At 50.6% G+C, this 20,788-nt stretch overlaps 6 protein-coding genes across 6 annotated transcripts; all 6 read left to right on the forward strand.

Moving 5' to 3' along the window:
* Window positions 1-110: 110 nt before the first annotated feature.
* Window positions 111-5,398, forward strand: N7506_003957 (Armadillo-like helical; the record flags this gene model as incomplete). The annotated part of the gene is made up of 7 exons (XM_056953252.1): window positions 111-262; window positions 319-1,247; window positions 1,298-2,264; window positions 2,326-2,559; window positions 2,608-3,854; window positions 3,908-4,542; window positions 4,610-5,398. The coding sequence occupies 7 exons, from the start codon at window positions 111-113 to the stop codon at window positions 5,396-5,398; spliced, it is 4,953 nt and encodes a 1,650-aa protein (XP_056812141.1).
* A 294-nt stretch (window positions 5,399-5,692) lies between these two features.
* N7506_003958 (uncharacterized protein) lies at window positions 5,693-7,302 on the forward strand (the record flags this gene model as incomplete). The annotated part of the gene is made up of 2 exons (XM_056953253.1): window positions 5,693-5,964; window positions 6,024-7,302. 2 exons carry the CDS (start codon window positions 5,693-5,695, stop codon window positions 7,300-7,302), a joined length of 1,551 nt encoding a protein of 516 aa, XP_056812142.1.
* A 1,152-nt stretch (window positions 7,303-8,454) lies between these two features.
* Window positions 8,455-9,723, forward strand: N7506_003959 (putative C6 finger domain protein; the record flags this gene model as incomplete). The annotated part of the gene is made up of 1 exon (XM_056953254.1): window positions 8,455-9,723. The coding sequence occupies one exon, from the start codon at window positions 8,455-8,457 to the stop codon at window positions 9,721-9,723; it is 1,269 nt and encodes a 422-aa protein (XP_056812143.1).
* Window positions 9,724-10,846: 1,123 nt separating this feature from the next.
* On the forward strand, window positions 10,847-15,626 carry N7506_003960 (putative ubiquitin-specific protease UBP12; the record flags this gene model as incomplete). The annotated part of the gene is made up of 5 exons (XM_056953255.1): window positions 10,847-10,854; window positions 10,956-12,751; window positions 12,813-14,137; window positions 14,195-14,840; window positions 14,911-15,626. The coding sequence occupies 5 exons, from the start codon at window positions 10,847-10,849 to the stop codon at window positions 15,624-15,626; spliced, it is 4,491 nt and encodes a 1,496-aa protein (XP_056812144.1).
* A 745-nt stretch (window positions 15,627-16,371) lies between these two features.
* Window positions 16,372-17,457, forward strand: N7506_003961 (uncharacterized protein; the record flags this gene model as incomplete). The annotated part of the gene is made up of 1 exon (XM_056953256.1): window positions 16,372-17,457. The coding sequence occupies one exon, from the start codon at window positions 16,372-16,374 to the stop codon at window positions 17,455-17,457; it is 1,086 nt and encodes a 361-aa protein (XP_056812145.1).
* A 900-nt stretch (window positions 17,458-18,357) lies between these two features.
* N7506_003962 (PX and BAR domain-containing protein) lies at window positions 18,358-20,502 on the forward strand (the record flags this gene model as incomplete). Its single annotated transcript, XM_056953257.1, has 6 exons — window positions 18,358-18,451; window positions 18,509-18,777; window positions 18,828-19,094; window positions 19,147-20,193; window positions 20,246-20,359; window positions 20,407-20,502. The coding sequence occupies 6 exons, from the start codon at window positions 18,358-18,360 to the stop codon at window positions 20,500-20,502; spliced, it is 1,887 nt and encodes a 628-aa protein (XP_056812146.1).
* Window positions 20,503-20,788: the final 286 nt, after the last annotated feature.

Consider the following 20,788-nt stretch of genomic DNA (forward strand, 5'->3'; position numbering starts at 1 on the left):
TTTACCCGATGTGGAGCGTGATTTGCGCCTGAGGCATCGCGGGGAGCATCAAGAAAATTAATTGAGATCTTTTAGTCGCACCGTGAGCCAGGCCAATGAGGAACTAAACCATGGCGACTGATGCATCCAACCAGACACAACGTGCCGCATCAATTAGCATGGAGGATATTGCGCAGGAAGTGCAATTGCTCTCGGAGAAAACGCTCCGGGATATCGCCAAAGGACCATTGGTGAAATTCACACTGGCAAATCAAGAGATCGAGTAAGTAATCTAACTACATCCCATTAATGGCTCATGTATCTAACCTCGTGAAAAAGAAAGGTGACCAAGGTATGGCAATCGTTGATTCAAACCTTATCAACGGCATCACTTTCACCAGGTCATTCGGCTGAGGCATGCAATGCGACTTCTGCCTTCATTGATGCTGCTACAAAGTCCAAATCCGATGAGACTAAGCAGCTGGTGCTGTCACAAGAACTCTGGCTCTCAGTCTTTGACATTTGCTTGAACCGTTATGAAGATGCCAAACCAAAGCCCATCAAGCTTATTCTGTCCTCACTCACTGCTGTTCTGGCAAAGAACCACCAGGGTGCCTCAAGGGCAGCCATTCAGACCTCAGTGATCGATGCAATAATCCCAAGTATCGTTCTTGGAGAGCCGCAATCACGTTTGAAGGGATGCCTGGTTTTCTTAGACTCTTTCATTAGAAGAGATGCCATCTTGCCCGGTGAATTCATTCCGTTATTCCGGGGGTGGCTTTCAAAGAACAAGACAAGCTGGGTTTCTGCGTTCAGCAAAAACCACGAGACCCTGTCACTCGGAGGCAACGAACCCAGTTTGGAAGTTGCGTCTAGCAACTTGTCAGATGAATTAGCGGCCAAAATCTTCGTCCTAGGGCTTTTGGTCCAGACGAACAACAAAACGATGGCTGTGCCTGCCGGGAATTTATTGGCGGCTTTGATCCAGAAAATGAAACCCGAAACCTCGGCAGAGAAATTATCAGAGATGTGGGTGGCTCCAGCCAGACATCTGGTTTTGGAAAATGTGGAAGCATTAGAAGATTTATCCAGCAGGCTTCTCCAGCCGCTGTTCACTGTGGATCCGAATGGATTCAGGATGTTCCTTAGAACACTGCCAGTGAAGAGTCTACTTGAGGGAGACATGACCGACGCACCTGAGGCGGAATACATGATTCTATTCGCCGCGTTGCAGATCGGCAAAAAGATCAACCTGGTCCATGAAGATTGTGAGTCGATTCGCAGGTCCAAAAATCAGTGAACCCACTAACAAGTGTAGATATCTTTGATTCTGGAAAATCGAAAATAGACACTAACGACATATTGATCTTGAAAAGTGAGGTGATCGGCAAGTTTCTACTTCACCGTGAATCCAGCATTCGCACAGCGGCCCTTTCACTTCTGATCACGACATCTTCCACAATCAAGCCATTCACCGTCGGGGCAACCCAGGCCCTCCTCCGGGGACTGCCGTCTATGCATGCCGAGTCTGAGGCACATGCCCGTGGCGAGATTCTGAGCATGATGCGAAAGTTCATCGTGCGTCTGAAGGGCGGCATCGTTAGGGAGGAAGACGCCGGGCTGAAAATCCAGAAAACAACCAACAAGCCAGCAACAGGCCATGCCCGAAACGAGAATCAGACAAAGGAGTTCTTGAAATCATACATCGGTTTATTGCAGAATGACCTGCCCTTGAGCGCATCGTATGCGCGTCATATAACAGCCTTGAAGTCTTTGAAACTCCTCCTCGACTCTGGTCTTGATCCACGAACAAACATCAAGCTCCAGAAATCAGAGACGGAAAACATTTGGAAGGTGCACGTCGAAATTTTCGATTCCCATCTCCTCCGACTGTTGGTTGATCTTTTGCTGGATCCGTTCGAAGAAGTTAGGCAAACTTCGCTCACCATTTTGAACCTCTGTCCAAGAGAGGTTCTTCTTGAATGCTTACAAAACACGACGAACGCAGGCATGCGACTGACAGACGCATTGAAGAGAGCAGAGAACCTGGCAAGCAACACAAGTAGAGCAGACCATGCCGACACTGTTGCCCGACTATACCATCTGATCTTCTGCGCCGCACTGCCAGGTAATTCGGCACAAGGGGCCTCTGACTGGTGGTCAACCAAAGCCTCGGTAGTGAACACAATCTTGACTAAGCTTGAGGAGCGTCTGCTAGGCCCGAACAGCTTGTTCAACTCTGTTATGCGCGAGGCCCCGCTTCATGGATATACCTCTGGGCTCAGGTAGGGGAGATCCATTTCAATTCAACACCCTGGTGGATATTTGCTAATGATGCCGGTCCAGATACATTGTTCTCATGCCGAACTTCCATACATTGATTTCTGATGACACAGAATCTACCGCATGGCGATCTGTTCATGGGCGCATTGATGCCATCTGTGACAAGATTTGGCAAGAGGCCAAGTCTTTGTTGTGTATTGATTCACCAGAGGGTCACTCAGATGAGCCTGTTGAGGAGCTGGATATGGGACCCAAGGATGCCCTTTCATACTCATGGAGATCTCTTCGGGAATCAAGGTAAGCAAAAGTCCCCGTTGTGGTATTCTGCAAAACTAAATAGGGTAGTATCTTACTCCACGCAACCCTACTGAACCCAAGTTATGGGCCAAGTGGAAGTTTCGGCCTCAATCGCGTAGACTTTGCGAAGATTGGAGGAGCCAGTTTCACTCAACTCGCCGAGCTCCGACACCGTGGTGCGTTCACGAACGTTTCACAAACATTCGCAACGTGTTGCCAAAGGTGTAGCGCCTCCAAAGATCCAGCAATCCGCGAGCTTACTCGAGGCTGGTATCAAGAAGCCAAGTCAACAATCTTCGGTTCTGCATCCAAGCTCACTCGTCGCTCCGCAGGTATACCTGCAATGGTTACCGGCATTGTTGGCTCTGATCCTGGGACCCCGTTCTTCCACGACGCATTGAAGGAGCTTCACGAAATTTCATATCTCCCCGTGGAATACGATAAGGAGAGGCAGTACTTGGAGTTGCCCCAAGTTCACGCAATGAACTGCCTCAAAGACATCTTCACCAACAACAAATTGGGTCCATACATCGAACCGTTCATCATGAAGGCATTGACTCTGTCTGCTGACCGCTTGGGATCGCCAATCTGGGCCCTCCGTAATTCAGGCCTCATGCTTTTCCGTTCACTCTTGACCAAGATGTGCCGAGTGATCCCAAGTGCCGGCCCCGGATTCGGTGGCATATCTGGATCCGAGCCAGGTGCTAGAATCACGTTCCCCAAGTATCCTGGCCTTCTTGAGCTACTTTCTGGCTTATTGACAACGACGCAAGGTGAAGCAGCAGAAGGAACTGACATTATCACTGAACGAGTGTTCCCTGCTCTAGAGTTGGTCGGTGACAAAGTTCCCAGCCTAGATGATTCCACCGACGAAATGCTGCGTGGCTTGGTTTTGCAGCATTTGAGCAGCCCTGTCTGGGGTGTCAGAGAGCACGCTGCTCGTGTGTATGCATCGCTGCTAACCCGACAACACATCCCTGAGGCTCTGCGCGCACTTGCGACAGTTCCTGCATCTCCTACTGAGAACTATATACACGGCGTGGCTTTGACTGTGCGGTATTCTCTTCGCCGCTACGCAGCCACCACTGATGAGTTCTGGATCGGTGAGTTTCTGCCCACATACCCCCCGTTGATCAAGCCTAACACCTCGGAAGGAAATATTGATGGTCTTTTCGAGACTTTACGTGCATTGTTAGGGGCCCTCTTCCAGGCTGGCAAATCACCAACAGTTGCAACTGAGCTAGTTGAAATCCTCAACGGCACCCTAGAACGAGCCATTCAAGCTCAATGTGAAGGTAAGTAGAACGACTTTTTCCTCCAACGGATATCGACTAATATTTGCCCGCAGATAAAGTCATTCCTTTCGTCGAAGAGATGTTCGAGTCTCACGATCTGAACGGAGTCCTCAAATTTGTATTCGACGCTTCTAGTGCTGGTTGGAATCTGTCAAGTACTACCCGAGCATGCGCGCTTCTTCGAAGAGCACTCGCCTGGTGCACCGTATTGAAACTGTTCATTTCGCAGCAATGGGAACAGGTCCCAGTGTTCTATCAAGCCATATCCCAATTCGACGCTGATGTTGCTTGTTGGGTCTCAGAGCAGCTTCATGAGACCATAGGTGAGGACGAAAGGTACAGAAAACCACTGTATGATTTGTACTCGTTTGTGGTGTTGGGATCTGGACGACCAGACGTGAGGACAATGGCTGCTTCTAATCTAGCCTTTATCCTGGAGGACATACTGTCGTCTCAGCCCAATGTTCTATCAAGCATTGATCTTCCGTGGGAGGCTATTTTGAATGCCTTCAAACCGGAGACAGAAATTCAGGCTTGGAACAGAGATGCCACTGACGCTGAACTTCGGCTTCGTGGTTGTTTACTAGCTATTCGCACTATCATGAACCACCGAGATACCCCTTCATCTCTTGAGACCGAAATCCAAAATTGGACTATCAAGCTTCGCTCAGCCTTGAGTGAGGAGACGGTACGTTGACGCAGAGAGACCTTTGTCGCTTGGGAGAACCTCCATACTGATTAAAGACAATTTGTAGGAATTCACAACTCGGTTCGCTGCAGCCACATCCGTTGGCAGCTTTTCACGCGCTATTCGACCGGCTGGAACTCAACCACACGTGGATGCGGTTCTGTTAGACGTATACCTGGTCCTTTATGATTTGCTTAACGATGACGACGATGAAATCCGCGATGTTGCAGCTTCGACGGCTTCATGGGTGTTGTCACATTCTTCCATCTCACCTGACGCCGATGTCACTTTGGCACCTATGAATGCCAGTGCCCTTTTGGCCGAGTTTGTGGTACACAGCTACGCTGACTCTTCAGCACTTGGGCGACGAGTTTTGCTGTATCTGACTGGGCAAGAACGAAGGATCAGCGGGTCATACGAGTCCAAACGCCTTGTTCCAGTGTCGGATCTGATCACGGAGTATCGACAAGACAGTACTGTGTTATTTGAGGAGGAGAAACAGAACCTGTTCATCGACGATGTTCGCGAGGTTGAGGTCTGGTCACGAGCCCTGGTGCAGCTGCATAAATCAGCATATGTAGGCACTCCTTTGCGTGAAGTATCCACCTGGGCCAGTGATGGTCTGACCTACCTGCACTCTCTCGTCAGCCCTGGCGCAGAACCAGATGGTCTGCTAGGCTGGGCCTCCAAGCCCGAGATCTTCATCTTAGGGTCCCGTGTCATTGCCATTGCATCTGCTCTAAGCCCCGATGATGCTCGAGAATCGCTCACCCACCTCCTGGACTCAGGTCGCAAGGTATCACTCCATGGGCATTGGTTAGCTGCGCTTTCGAGGGTACTCAAAAGCAAAGTATGAATATTCTCGCGATAGACGTTAGACACAAAATCCCAATGAAGCTCTTTTGTCTGTTCCTTCCTTGTTTGCCCATCGTGCCCCTCTGCGCCTTCCATGCTTTGCTCACTTGTGTCCCTCTGCAACAACTCCCCCAACTTCTTTGCTCTCTCCATCTCTACACCCCATTCACTTTATCCTTCACACCTTCATCTACTGTGGTTTATAGCCCAGCAGTGTATCTCTTTTGCCTATCATCGCCCAACCCCCGAAGTCGAAGCTACCCTTCTACTGAAATTTGTTGCTGAATTTGACACCATGAAGGACAACATCCTGATCGCCGTGTTTCTTGTGGTTGGGCTGCTCACCCCAGTATTTGGGTGGCTGTTTTATTGCTGGTTTCGATCGCACGTCACCAGCCAACACCTCCAAGGTCAGGTTTTCCACAGGAGATCTCGAGACCGTACACAAGCGAGCTGGCACCCTGGGAATGGCGACACAATGCATAGCACACTTGGGCCCCATTTCACGCCGCATGGTTGGGTTCGTCCAAAGCCTTACGGGGAAACCAATGCCCTACCTCTATCCCAGTAAGTCCGGTGCCACTAATCAGAAAACTGGTCTTCGAGGGGAACTAGTCTGACCACAGTTCCGAAGAAAGGAGGCCGGCTCGCACGCATAGTCCTCAAACTATTCCTTCGCCGCGGAATCAACAACCTAATCCACTCTCTAAACGACAACAAAAGAAACTACGAGCAAAACAAAACAAACAGAAGAGGCAGCAGCAAGGCCAAAGCAATCAGAACAGCCACAACAACCAGAATCATCCAAAGCAGAAGAACAAAAACAACAATCAGGGCAAAGCGTTTCGAGACCAGCATTGGAATCGGGATCAAAGTCAAGATAGAAGTTACCGGAGATCGCCCCGCGAGGAGATTCGAGGCTATCAAAACTCCCCACGCTCCGGTGGACGAGAGCCGACACCAGATGACGTCCAGAACAACAATAATGAAGGTGAAGGTGAATCGTTCAATCTCGGTGCTTTGTATGACAATACAGAAGATGAGCATGCGGATGGCAATTCGGGAGGTCAGAAAAAGACTGGCTGGGGTGGATCTAAGGGTGATCATGGGAGCAATTGCACCAATGAAGACGATGTGCCTGACAATAAATCATGGAAACAAAGCCTCCATGGTTGGAGCAATCGTGGCAATGAAGACGATGTGCCTGACAACAACTCACGGAAACAAAGCAACCATGGTTGGAGCAATCGTGGCAATGAAGACGGTGTGCCTGACAACAACTCACGGAAACAAAGCAACCATGGTTGGAGCAATCGTGGCAGTGGAAACAGCAACCAGAATCAATCTCCACGGCGAGGATCACGGAATCGATCCCGGAACTGGGATGACAACAATGAGCAACACGGCTGGGATCATGACAATGAGCAACAAGACTGGAATCACAACAATGAGCAATACGGCTGGGATAACAACAATGAACAACACGAACAAACGAGCCCAGGGGGAGACAATAACCTGCAGAACAATTCTACGGGATGGGAACTGAGTCGCTATGAATCGCCCAAACGAAGATCAAGAGGCGGTCGATCTCCAACCAGTCGTGATCAAGATCAAAACAACTGGGCCGAGGGAGGGCGCGCCAACACAGGATGGGGCAGTGACAATCCCAACAACAATACCTGGCTGGATGAATATGGGGATCAGAATGAAGGACAACAGTCGGGTAACCATGGAAGGAACAGACGTCAGAGGGGCAACAGACGCATTCGCAGACAAGGAGGCCGAGGCCGAAGCCAGAACTCACCACGCAGAGATCAAGGGGGATACTCACATAGCCAGAGTCAAGCTGGGTACTTGGATTTTGAGCCCCCGAGTGATCACAATGCGAATGAACCCTGGTGGTGATGGAGAAAAGCATCTCCAAACGGGTTAAATGATGAGTATGGGCGCCCACGTATGAGTATCTCTTCAACCAGTACTTAAAGCTCAGCGTCACATATCTTAGATACAACCTCGAAGGGCAATATGAATTAGGCTATCCTTTCTTGTGACTAATTAGTAGATCTATCCAGAATCGTCGGTGCTCAGGAACGGAACATTCCCTCTTGACCGGCTCTGGAGGACCTCGGGACTGGTCCCCAAAAGTGCAACATACCCCTATGTTTATCTGTATTTATAGTCCCATATCCATGGGTCTTTCTTGGCAGTCCGGAGGTACCTCCAAGGTTGCTTGCATGGAATGTTCATATCTATGCTACGGTCACCCCTCGTGGGTAGAGTCAGACCTTTGCAGACGTGGGTCGAATGCTCAAAGAGGATGAAACAAGACTGCAAGGATGTTTCCACGGCCGAAGCATGTCATCCCGCAGCAGACGTAGACTTCAGCATGTCACATGCGATCAAACACAAGCCTGCTGAGGTACGGGGGAAAAGTGCCAAAGACTGACAAGCTGACAAGCTTCGAAGTGAAGGTCCAGCGTTGCTTCAAATTTGGAAAAAGCGAGTGTGAAGTGAGGAGACCAATCAAATGATACCTGAGACCAGAATCAATCCAATTGAAAATCAGATCAAGAACAATAGGAATGAGAAGGAGACAAATGAGGTGAAGATGAAAAGAAGAATAGAAACAAAGGTGGTCAACCATTGGACATGGGGAACAATAGCCTTGTGACCTCTATTTCCTCCAATTATATTGATTCACTTCCCATTCAATATTGAGGGCATCCGGACGGGGGAATAGTGTATCAATTGACTATTCAGTAACAATAATAAGCTGCAAATCAATGGATGACTTTCCCCAGTGTCTTCTATAAAAGGAATTCCCCTGCCTGTGACGGATTCTTTCGCCCTGATTGCCCAAACCAAGTCCCCAGAACTTCTGCTTGCAGAAGAAAGATTCCCCCAGACAGTACGTTCTTTTCCAAGTGCTACCAGCCATCTTGTTTGGCTCGTCTTTCGGTCCAATCTCAAGGTGGGATTTGACATTTGACGATTTGACATCTATCTGAACGGCACGAGGAGCTAATATTCCATGTGTAGAAGCTCAATCCAACCGTCATGGCGTACACCGCAGGCCAACTGAACGAGGCTTGCAACTTGTTCCCTGGACTGATCGAACAGGCTGAGCGTGAATTCGCTGCTTGTCCATTGCCGGCGTCTTACGACCTGCGCAACCGCGCCGCCCAACGCACCAGTGATCTGGCTTCCTGGTACGATGATGACGAGGATGAAACCTATGAACCCACCAATGAGTCGAGCGAGAAGAGGAAGCGCCCCTCTCCCAACCACGCTGCAGCCCCCGTCCCACCCAGAAAGGTTCGAATGATCGATGGCTCCAAATACCTCAACTTGAAGATAATCCACGATGCAACTCACAAGTCCCCCAGTCCTGGTTCTTCCAGTGAGACTTCCAGTGAGGATGAGCCTGATACCTTTGATCAGTATTGGAATGTCGACCCGAACATGGTCAGCCCCAACTCCCGGTACCTCCTACGTCAACGCGAAAAGAACGATGCGCTGGGTTCACCACAGCAAGAGGCAGAGATCGCCACCGACCAAGAGCAAGGTGTGGCTTCGCCCAGCGACGCTTCAACCGCTCCGCAGATGGAACCCGTGAGAGAATGCAAGGCCTGCATCGAAATCGACATGGTGTGCTCGCTTGCCACGGATCCCGACCTCTTCGCCTACCCCTGCAAGACCTGTGCTGATGACGAGATTGAGTGCGTGGTCATCCCAGAGCCGGAATGGAAGCGGCCTTGCGAGAGCTGCAAGGACCTACATGGTGAGACTTGCTCTTACCGCTTCGCTGATTATGACCACTCGTTGCCTTGCCTTCCATGCTCCAACCACGGCTTCAAGTGTGTTGCGGGACCAGCCAAGCGCCGTCCCTCTATCCGTCTATCGGACGACGCAACGAGCTCCGAGCAGTCTTCCTCTCCTTACTCCCAGGACACCACTTACCAAGCTGATGTGGAGGATGATTCCCTGGATGATACCCCTGAAGCCCAAGGATTGCACGACGAAGGCGCGTCGCTCGGCTCTCTGAAATCCAAGGAACGTGAAGTCATTGTGATCTCGGACTCCGAATCGGATTCGGGCGATGACACCAAGAAGTCCTATGTTCCCATGAAGGCCCGGTCTACGGAGATCATCGAAATCTCGGATGATGAGTCTGAAGATGAGGTTCCCGAGGAGAATACCGATGGCGAATTTGACGAAACCGACTACAACCTTGGCCAGCAATTCGATGAGGAGTTTGATGAGGAATCTGAGTATGAATACGACCACTTCTCTGAAGAGGAAGCTGATGACTACGTTCCATACTAAATGGATTTAGTGTTCCTTTTCTCTGATTGCTCTTTTCCCAGGCGACTGTGTTCTCTTCTCACACAACTTTCTTCCTTTACAGTTACTCTGCGCGTCTATTCAGTTTCAATTTTTGCTTTCCGCTTTGCCCTGTTCCAGTCAAAACCTTGCAGCCTCGGTTATGTACCATAGAGGAGCGTGCAGCTAAAAAAATGATTGGTTCTTAGTGTTTTTGTTGTCCAGAGTGAATATTCGATTTGCATATTCAGGTTGTAGCCCTGGAGTAGATCTGTGGAAGGACAGCTGGATGGATAGTTAAAAGGATAGCTGGAAGGATACCACGAACTCTATGACAGCTCTCTTTTGTTATTGAATAAATTACTACTCTTATTTATAAGCAACTACTATCGTCTTTTTGGCCACGCGTGAGCGCGGCACTGAGGCTTGTGTCAACCTCGGAATAGTCAGTAGTTGCAACTTTGGAAGAGTACACCATACATGCTCATAAGACCAAGTGAGGCTCTCGTTTGACCACAAAGCTTGGGGCATTTGAGACAACCAGCCAGGTAATAACATCACACAAGCGATGTAGCCACCAAAGATCGTTCAAGTGTGTCTGGTGCCTGTATCCATGGCGCACATGTGTTTGGGAACCAAGAGATAGTCCAAATGTAAAAATTGGAAATGGAATAGATGTATACGTTGGCCATTGTTCTCATGTATCTTAGTAATAAAGTAAATTTAATGTGTGGTCTGATGCATTTAACGTTCTCCTATGTCGAGAAATACTGTAGGCTTATTGAACTGTGTGCAGTTTATGTTGCTGTAGCACCTGGATATTCACAACGCCCCAAGAAGTCCACACTTTGATACTTTATACAATGGACTATACAGAAGGATTATAAACAACGGCCTATTCACAATCCTGTAGACAAGTCCCACTGAATCTGCTCATGGTTCTCTGATCGTAAGGCTTTGCGGGTCTGAACTCTACCTCGGGAAGCACCTTAACTACATGGTTTAGTGATCTCTTCTTCTCTTCTCTTTGTCATTTCATTCATCTGATTTAACTCAATCCTCGGAACATATCTCACTGTCAATATCTTCTATTTGTGAGTTTGCCTCTAGTCTGAGCTGTTCGTATATGTTAGGGTTTGGTTTCCGCTCTGCGAGGGAGGAGGAAAAAAAACCTGACTAAACCTCATTTTTCTGCCAGTCAAAATTGTTTCACGGCTTGTCTTCCACAAATAAAGGGAAGAGGCTGTTTTGATCCTAATTTCCTTTGTTCTCCCCTGGTTGCCCCGAGCTGCGACACGAGGTGCGCAGCTCACCGTCACAACGTCTTCTCCAAAGCGCCGAAAAGTCTCCCCAGAGCCTCGTCCCAGTCCAGGCCTTCGGGCTCGACGTCACGGCCGCTCCGTTCCTCCAGCCCGCTCTCGTCACGCCTCTGCCTCTCGCTATAAGAGCTCCTCGCTGTCACCGCCTCGCTACGTGCCCGCTCACCTGCAGTTCCAGCAAGCCCAGCCTGGTGGCCGCTCGCTCACACCCGCGACCGCGACCGCCGGACTGACTCTATCCAGTGAGCATTCCGATATGCCCTCCGACACTCGAGAGGGTACCCCTCCCACAATCAGCGATGGCCGTTCTCCATCTCCCGGTGAGAAGCGCTCGGCCTCTGAGATCACCGACTCCGACCCCGAAGGGGGCGTGAGCACTGTCGACACCGATAATGCGCGCCACTCCGGAGACTCCGTGACGAACGGAAACACCTATCCCACTCCCTCGAGCTCCGGCAGCAAGACCGATTCCTCTCCTTCCCGCGACCAGTCGGATTCAGAGACACCTAGCCCCGATGGTGCCCTCACAATCGACGAGCAAGTGGCCGAGGTGAATGAGCTGATGGCCGAGACAAAGAAGGACGGGCAAAAGGGCTACGTGGTCTCCATGACCTGGCTCAAGAAGGTGCTCGCACGGCTGACCTCCCACGCCGATCACACGAACGACTCCGCGGATAGTCCCATCGGACCAGTCGAAAACATCGACCTCGTGCTCGACACCGACCCGGCCACTACCGGTTTCAAGGACGAGGCAGGCGACGACTTTCTGTCTATGCGCCCTGGCTTGCACGAAGCTGTGGACTTTGTCATCGTCCCTCAGCAAGGCTGGGACAAGATCCTCAAATGGTACGGCTTGGCTGACCAATCGCCCACAATTGTTCGCTACGCACATAACTTCAGCCAACCTGGCGATGCTGCGAAGGTTGAATACGAGGCTTATCCTCCCATCCTCTCTATCCTCAAATTGGCCAACCCCACCGCCGGTACTACTCCAGCGACCTTGAAGGAAAAAGACCTGCCTTCCGCCAAGACATTAACCAGTCGCCAAACCAGTTTCCAGAAATGGCTGAAAGAGGCTAAGGAAAAGGCCGGGATCGACATGTCCACCAAAGTCCGCGTTTGGAAGATTCTCAAACTTCCTCACAGCACCAACACATCCGCTGCGGTGACTCCTGCTGCTTCTCGTACTGCGTCCCCAGCTCCGCCTCCTTCGGCTCTCATTCCCCACACCGCAGACAAGCTGCTTCTGGACCTGAACGCTTTCCTCGGGCTTTCTGAGGGCACTCATCGTGTACTGCTTGAACACGTCAAAGATGAAACCAACAATCCCAAGTATAACGGTCGCATGTCACTGGACATCGCTGGCTTGGGCTCCGCTGATCGTGTCGTTCTGGAGGAGCAAATCGGTGGGTCCAAGGGTGGAGAATGGGTCTCCGAGGCGTCTGCCAAAACACTGAAGCGTCTGGGTATTCCCGTAGAACTCAAACTTGACAATAAGCCCACTGCCCTGACACTTGGCACCAAAACACCCCCAATTTCGAGCGGTCGATCCACCCCGGTTTCGTGCCTTACTCCAAAGAACATGTTTGCCCGGGGCCGAAAGGGCCGATTGCCCAGAGTTCTGGGATTGGACAACCTTGGCAACACTTGTTACATGAACTCGGCAATTCAGTGTGTGCGAAGTATTGAGGAGCTCACAATATTCTTCCTCAGTAAGTTCGGACATTCCTAGGTTTAAGTATTAAAGCCCTTCAGTACTAATTTAAACCACAGGTGGCAAATTCAAATCCGAACTCAATCCCAGCAACAAGCTTGGGTGCGGTGGAGATGTTGCAAAAAATTGGGCCGCTTTGCTTGCGGATCTTTACAACCCAGATGCGCCCACCAACTATGTCAGCCCCGGAAAGTTCCGTCGTTCTGCTGGCCGACAGCGCTCTGAGTTTGCCGGTTATGATCAACACGACAGTCAAGAATTTGTGATGTTCCTTCTGGATGCCTTGTCCGAGGATTTGAGTCGCATTGGCCAAAAGCCGTATACCACCATCCCCGACTCCACCGATGAGATGATTCACGACCGCAAGGCGCTGGAAGAGTTCGGAAAGACCTGTTGGGACCTTTACGAGTCGCGCAACGCCTCTGTTGTCACCGACCTCTTTTCTGGAATGTACAAGTCGACTCTTATTTGCCCTGACTGTCACAAAACTAGCATCATCATGGATCCTTTCAGCACGCTCACGCTACCAATTCCACCTGGTCCCCAGCCCATGACTCGCAAGATTATCTTCGTGCCTTACCAGGGCTCACCAGTGTCGCTCAATGTCCAGCTTGATGCTTTGGACAGCCTGAAGGGTTGGAAGAATTTCGTCGGCGAAAAGATGGATGTTGATGGAGAGCGCATCTTTGCCGCGGAGACTCATAACTCCGCTTTCTGGAAGTATTTCCTTCACGACGACAGCTCTTTTGAGAGCCTTGAAACCAGCCCCCACGATGTCATCGTGTTCTATGACTTGGGACCCGTTTCGGCATCTGAAGATGACGACGTGGTTATCCCTGTCTTCCACCGGAGAGCTGGTCCTCGCAAGAACAAAGCCAATGCGTCGACTCTCTTTGGAATTCCGTCCGTCATCCGTCTATCCCGGCATGAAGCTGACGATCTCGAGGCAGTTTACAGCAAGCTCATCCTCCTGTCTGACAACATGACGACACGTGACATCTTGACTCCTGAGCAATCCACCTTAGACGAGCACACGGCGGATGACTCCGACACCGTTGTCACTAACGAGGATGATGCCCAGTCTGCGGATTCCAGGATCAAGACATCATCAGTTGACGGCGAAGATAGTATCGTGGACATCTCAATGCACGATGCCCAGGCAACTAAGGGTGCTGGGAAATCTGAGATGGCAGGATCCGACTCTGAGTCTATCAAGAGCGCACAACAACATCCTTTGGCTGGCAAAATTCCCGCGGGCTTGTTGGCTCTGTTCGACCCGAAGGTGATGAGCTCCAAGAATGGTCTGCCTGATGGGCGCAGTGTTGGAACCAAGGACTTCCCATTGCTTTCTTCCCGCATTGCTACCGCAAAACTTTCCAAGAAGGTAAATAGTCCCCCCATCTCAAAATTGTCCTTTGAAGGTCTGAGCTAACCGACATAGGATTCCGATGCTACGTCTCAAACTTCGGCCGATAATAGCGATGAGTACAGCGATGTAGATGGATCTGATGAGGACGAGGAGGACTCTGCTACTCAACTTCTTCACCAGGGCGACGCTCTTGTCCTTGACTGGAGTGTTGAAGGATACGAAGCCCTTTTCGGTGGAAAGCCATCAGACTCCGAAGAATCTCGTGGTTTGCCGACTTTCATGACCCCCAAGAATGTCTACGATCACATCTCGCAACGTCAGTCCAACCTCAAAAAGTCTTCTTCTGTCACGCTTGATGAGTGTCTCGATATCTTCAGCAAATCCGAAGTTCTGTCTCGGGGAGATACCTGGTATTGCCCCAAGTGCAAGGACCACGTCCAGGCTACCAAGAAGTTTGACTTGTGGAGAGCTCCCGATGTCATGGTCGTTCAGCTCAAGCGATTTGGCCAACTGCGTCGCCATCACAGCAAGATCAACACCGTGGTCAACTTCCCTCTTGAGGGCCTGGATTTGACTGGCCGCGTGCAAGGGCCCAGTGATGGAAAGAGCTTGGAGTATGACTTGGTCGCCATTGACAACCATATGGGCTCCATGGGCGGTGGCCACTACACTGCCTACGTCAAGGACTTCATTTCCGGTGATTGGTACCACTGCAATGGTCAGATCCTCCCCACTCTTGTATCATCTGGATGAAAAACCACCAGTTACTAATTTTTGTTTTCTTACAGACTCCAGCGCTCGCCTTGTGACCAACCCGGAGAGTATGATCGCATCGAGCGCATACCTCCTATTCTACCGTCGCCGCTCCGAGCGCCCGCTGGGCAGCAAGGAGCTACAGGAGTTGGTTGAAGCATTCAAACACCCCCCTACGGATGAATCTGGCCCTTCATCCCCCAACCGTTCGCCTACGGGGGACGGCCAGCGTCTTGGCGACTCTTCCCGCAATGGGTCGTCGAGCGCCTTGGTCGGAGCCGGAGCAGCTCCCCGAGCGGGCAATGATTCGCAAACCGAGACTCCAGCGAATGATGAATACTCCACCACCGACGACAGCGACGCGGACTCTGAAGACGGCGAAGGTATGAAACTCACCAACAACGGCCTCGAGACGGTTGGACAGGCATCCGATCCCCTTCATTTCTCCCAGGAGCCTTCCTGGTCTTTCAGCAACCTGACCGGCGCTCACGCTATCTCACAGATAACTCCTGGTGATGGGTCACTCGATGAAAGCGGTCTGTTTGACGATGATGAGATTGATAGCAACCTGGCCGTTGGGAACGATGAAATGGACCCGGACACCCGCATGACCGAGTTGGAAGACTCTCACTCTGTCCGTCCAGATGGTGCATCCTTTGAAGACGTCTCCCACCTCATGGATGATTCTGACGACGAACTTCCTGTGGTGGAGTTGCGAGTCGGTGATGAGGACAAAATGACCTCGGATTGAATTTCAGAGAAATAAAAACCTCTAAGCGCAATAGCCACTACGACAACAAACCAAAAGATTCCAAAAAGGACAAAAAAAACAACAACAACAAGAGCAATGAACTTCGGACAAAGACATGGTTTACCCGGCGTTTTCCACGGGGATGGTCGGTACATACAAAAGAAAAAGAGAACGACATGTTTCAGCTCGTCCATGGTGGCTTTTAATTCGGTTTTACTGACGAGACTTTCACGATTCCCCTTTGATATGACCATCTGGTCTCTTCATTTCACGATGTATCTTAAAAAGGCGTCTACCTCCTGTTATCAGGGGTTTATGTGAATGAACGCATCTATGATTTCTAATTCTTTAATCTTTATATCTTTGTATCTTTGGAGAAGCTATCCATGGATACAAGTCTAACCACACGCCACATGAGTTTGAATGCTGGTATCACCAGATCTCTGTTAGCTGTGAGTCGGTGAGCTTCAGCAAGACAATCAAACCATGAGTACAACCCCTTGAATACCAGTGTGACTATACTGCGCCAGGAAGAGTAGAAAGATCGGTGAAGTAAACGGAAGTAACGCGTGGAATTAGCAGGTCGAAGCTGCCTGAAATGCCCAGTTGAGCCAGGCAGGTGCAATGTAGGGCTGGGTGCGTAGGCTTTGATTTCCCGGCGTGGAAATTATCATCCTCACCTACATTCATTTACCCTTTGGCATCAATCTCATATGCGCACACACAATCCCAAACAACACGCACCATGCCTTCCTCTCGTCGTTCTCGTCGTTATCGTCGTTCTCGTCAGTCTCATCGTTCTCATCGTTCTCGCCATCACCGGCAGGTGTGGTTCGATCTCGAATTGGCATATGATGCCTCGGAAGCTTTTGATATCAGCCTTGATTATGCCGTAGATTTGATCCACGGTCTGAGGTATGATAGGTGCAGGCACACAAGACACTTGGATTTTGTCGACAGGAACGAACAGTTGGAGTTGATCAGACTGGAGGCCCAACGGCTCCAACTCCTCTCGACCATGAATCCTCCAACTCCCATTAACCTGGACACACCGTCGGCCTTCTCGTCTGAGCAAACTTACAGTGGTATTTCTCCCACCTCACAGCCTGGCCGTGTTATCCTTACCGCTATAGGCCCTGGTTCAACAGTCCCCAGTGATAGCGATATCAGTTTCTTGGATATCGGTCCCGGTTTGAGCTCCTCTCGAGAACACACTTCCACTCGTGCTGCGTCCACTCGTGCTGCGTCCACTCTTCGCCACCCCGCTATCAATGGATCAGATGTCATGCTCACCGGCGCTGAACCTGCCAGGCTTGATTACGACAGTGATGATTACGACATTACAGGCCCTGCTAGACTGCCCATTGACGAACCCATCGAGATATTAAACCTCCCGAATCCAGAAGATCCAGTCGCATGGCTCGAGCGAGCCCGTCGCCGCGCCGATCCCGATCTTGATCTCATCCTGGCATATAGAGGTATCATTCCACCTCGTAGCAGTTCTCCTCCACTTTCACCCGACCACATTAGTAATGTGATGCGTTACTACGTCACATTCAATCACCTTCCAGTTGAGTATTATTTCGACGAAGATATTGATCGCCACATCCGGGCGCTGTCTGTCCCGCATTCACCTCTATCTCCGTCTGTTGGAGCTCGGCCGTGGCTGCCACGCTCGCATACATCTTTCGAAGGCATGGAGCCGGAGTTTGCAGCAATGCGCACCGAGGAGCAAGCGAGAGAAGCCCTCAGAGCAGCGGCGCCAGAGGCCGTCATCGATGAAGATGAGAACACGGACACGGATGTGAAGCTGGGTTCTGACGAGCTTTGAAAGACGGGTGGTACAAATACACGTTGTTCGGCGCCTCCCTGCTGTCAACACATGGGGGAAGTGTTCATCTGAAAAGCAGGGTGTCTGTGGTTACTGCGGAGTAACAGGATACAATCTGGGGTTGCATGGAGCAGAGCAATTCTCTTTGAGCAACGTGTGACATAATTTGCATGAGATAGAGCCCGGGCATTGTTCCCATTGACTAGCGGTTCGGTAATGAAGTGCGGCATCGCTAGTCACAAGCTCCAATGACAAAGTTTGCTTCAACTAAATATGAGTATTACAGCACTCGTAACCTTTGATCCCAAACCTTGGGGCTAGGTAGGTACGATTTGCTTGTAGAGAGTCTAGAGACATACTTCAGGTACGCTATGTATTCCAAACTTGATAGATCATTGCCGGCATTTGAAAATATGCTCATTTCCAACCTTGCTATGGATCCAAAGCATTCTGAAGTAAGGTATCCATGGATTTCTTTCCACAAAGACAGAGAAAGATTTCTTAAGAGCCTGACTATTCAAATCTCCAAGTTTTTGAGCTGAATTAAAAGCAAGCTTAAACACATAGCTTTTCCAAGTTACTTGGATTTATCCACGGCGACCCCGAGGCTGTAAATTGGCATTACACCCGCTAGCTAGTCCGTTTAGTATTTGAGAAATTGGCATTCAGGAGATTATGGCACGTTTCAAACCGAAATGAAGCGTTATATCCTGGTGTTCATCTCCAATTGACTCGCGATGGGATGTTGTATAGTCTCCGGACAAGCCTCGCTCATGACGTAATCGCTAACACCGCCTTGCACCAGCCACACCACGACTTCCCCCCGCAGATCCCCAGGCACAGCTTCTCCAACCTAGTTTACAGCGTTGGTAGGCCTTGCTCAACACTCATACCGCCGCCATGTGGAACGACGAAGATAACAACCCCTATGGGGCCTTTGATCAACACCAGTCTCACCTATCTGACTCTCTACATTCAGCCGCACTTTCCCCTCGTAGGTTCTCCGGTTCCTTGTGCTTCTGGCGTTGCTCCAGTCTCTAACCACAGGTAGAACTCTACGCGCAAGATTCCACCCCCCCCTCTAGCCGCGGCTCCAGCAGCGAACCTCCCGATTACATCACTCACCCCGAAGACCTCAGCGACCCGGAAGATGAGGCTGACTATGGCGCCGCAAGTCAACAATACCCACGGAAAAGCGTCTACGATAGCCGGATTGAGCAGATTCTCTATGAGAACCCAGAGATACCAATCTTGATTACCGATGCAGGCAAGAACCATGAAGGTGGTGGGGGCTTCATTGTTTACACCATCCGGACTGCGGTATGATGATAGTCCTGGGCAGACATGACCAAAGTGCTGAGTGAACATAGGACTTGGAAGTGCGCCGTCGATACTCTGAATTTGCATCTTTGCGACAGACCCTCGTCAATCTACACCCTACCTTAATCATTCCGCCAATTCCCGAGAAGCACAGTATGGCGGATTACGCGGCTAAGCCAACCAAGGCGAAAGAAGACACCGCGATTATTGATCTCCGTAAGCGGATGCTCAGTGTTTTTCTCAATCGCTGCAGGCGCATGAAAGAAGTCCGCGAAGACGGAGTGTGGTGGAGGTTCCTCGATCCGAACGTTAGCTGGGTACGTTGATGTTGGAGACCACCGGTTTGCAAAATGACTGACCGTTGCCCAGAGCGAAGTTCTGAGTTCGCATCCAGCATCCTCGGTTCCGAAGAACAATCTCAAGGCACCGCCTCTTGACCCCGCAAACCCGACCCCCGGCCATGGCTGGCTCCCGATCCCATCTGCTTCTGCTAAACTCAAGCCCAGCGGAGGGGCGGCTGGAAGTGCGGCATCACCCACATCGCCGACGGAACCTGAGCCACAGTCATTCCCTGGACCTGAGGTTCTAGGTCGATTCCCACCCGAGTCACGGAAGCTCAGCGAGCAAGAGCTCGATCCCTACTTTATTAATTTCGAAGCCTCTACGCGCGAGTTAGAGCTTCTGCTCCAGGGAAATATCGAGAAAGTCAATAGACGAACTCTTTCCCATTTGTCATCCCTCTCAGCCGATCTCATGGAATTAGGCGCCCGCTACAATGGGTTCTCTCTTTCTGAACAATCCCCTACAGTGGCTGCTGCGATTGAGCGTATCGGCCAGGCCGCAGACACCTCTTACATCGAAACCGAGGAATTGTCTTCAGCTTTGAGCGCAAGCTTTGCGGAGCCCATGCGAGAGAGTGCACAGTTTGCAAGCGTCGTTCGTGGCGTTCTGCGATACCGCGTGCTCAAGCGGGTACAGCAGGAGATGACTCGTGATGAATTGTCCAAGAAGAAGACACTATTGGACTCGCTTGAGCGCAGCGAGCTTGAAGCCAAGCGCATCGAGCAGTATCTCAACCGCACGACTCCACAATCAGGAGGCACTAAGTCTCGTTCGCTGTCGACATCATCTGCGGTAAGCAGTGAAGGGGCCGGCCCCGACGTTTCGGCAGACTCAGAATTCCCACCCACCCACGATGATTCATACAGTTCTCCGCCTGCGTCGCAAGTCGGAGGACCCAAGCGATCAGACCTGTCGTCTTCAGCATCTCCCGCACATCGCAAAACATCAAGTGGGACATTTGTGGCAAACAAATTCTTTGGTCGCATCAGCCACGCGATTCACGGGTTTGCAGACGTTGATCCGGAACGCACACGGCGAGACCAAATCGGAAAAACGAAGGAAAGTCTGGTTCAGGTATGTGAAATGTGGAGTAGGAAAAGTTCTCCGGGCTAATCTGATTGTTCAGTTGGAGCAAGCACTAGAGGTCTCCGAAAAGGATGTCAAAGATGCGAGCGCGGGTGTACTTCAAGATCTCAAACGCTTCCAGAAGGACAAAGAAGCCGATCTGCGGCGGTATATGGTATGTACAGCCTCTCTCTTCAGCCAAAATTTGACTAATCATACCAGGTTGCATACGCTCGTTGCCACTTAGATTGGGCACGGAAGAACTTGGAGACTTGGACTGAAGCCAAGGATGAGGTGGACAAGATCGTGGCTCGCTAGAACACCACCGGCTGCTCATGGCGTTTTGGGCGGGGAAGCTTTTACTTCATACTTTTTGTTTCTTTTACACTGTAGCTGAGTATGTGAATCAAAAACCACACCGAGTCTCAGTTGTGTCCAAAATCGAGCCGTAGACGGATAGGTGCATGGGGACTTGGCACAAGGGCCATGTCTTACCCGCGTTCGTGGCCTCAACTCACTCTTTTACTCTTCAACTCCGAGCCTTGAACGAAGACAGGGTTCTCGTGGGGAAGATGCCTCATTTTAAGACGAGAAGGGCATGGCC

Source organism: Penicillium brevicompactum, assembly GCF_028827555.1.
Source record: "Penicillium brevicompactum strain IBT 35665 chromosome Unknown utg000003l_segment0_segment0, whole genome shotgun sequence".
NCBI lineage: Eukaryota > Fungi > Ascomycota > Eurotiomycetes > Eurotiales > Aspergillaceae > Penicillium > Penicillium brevicompactum.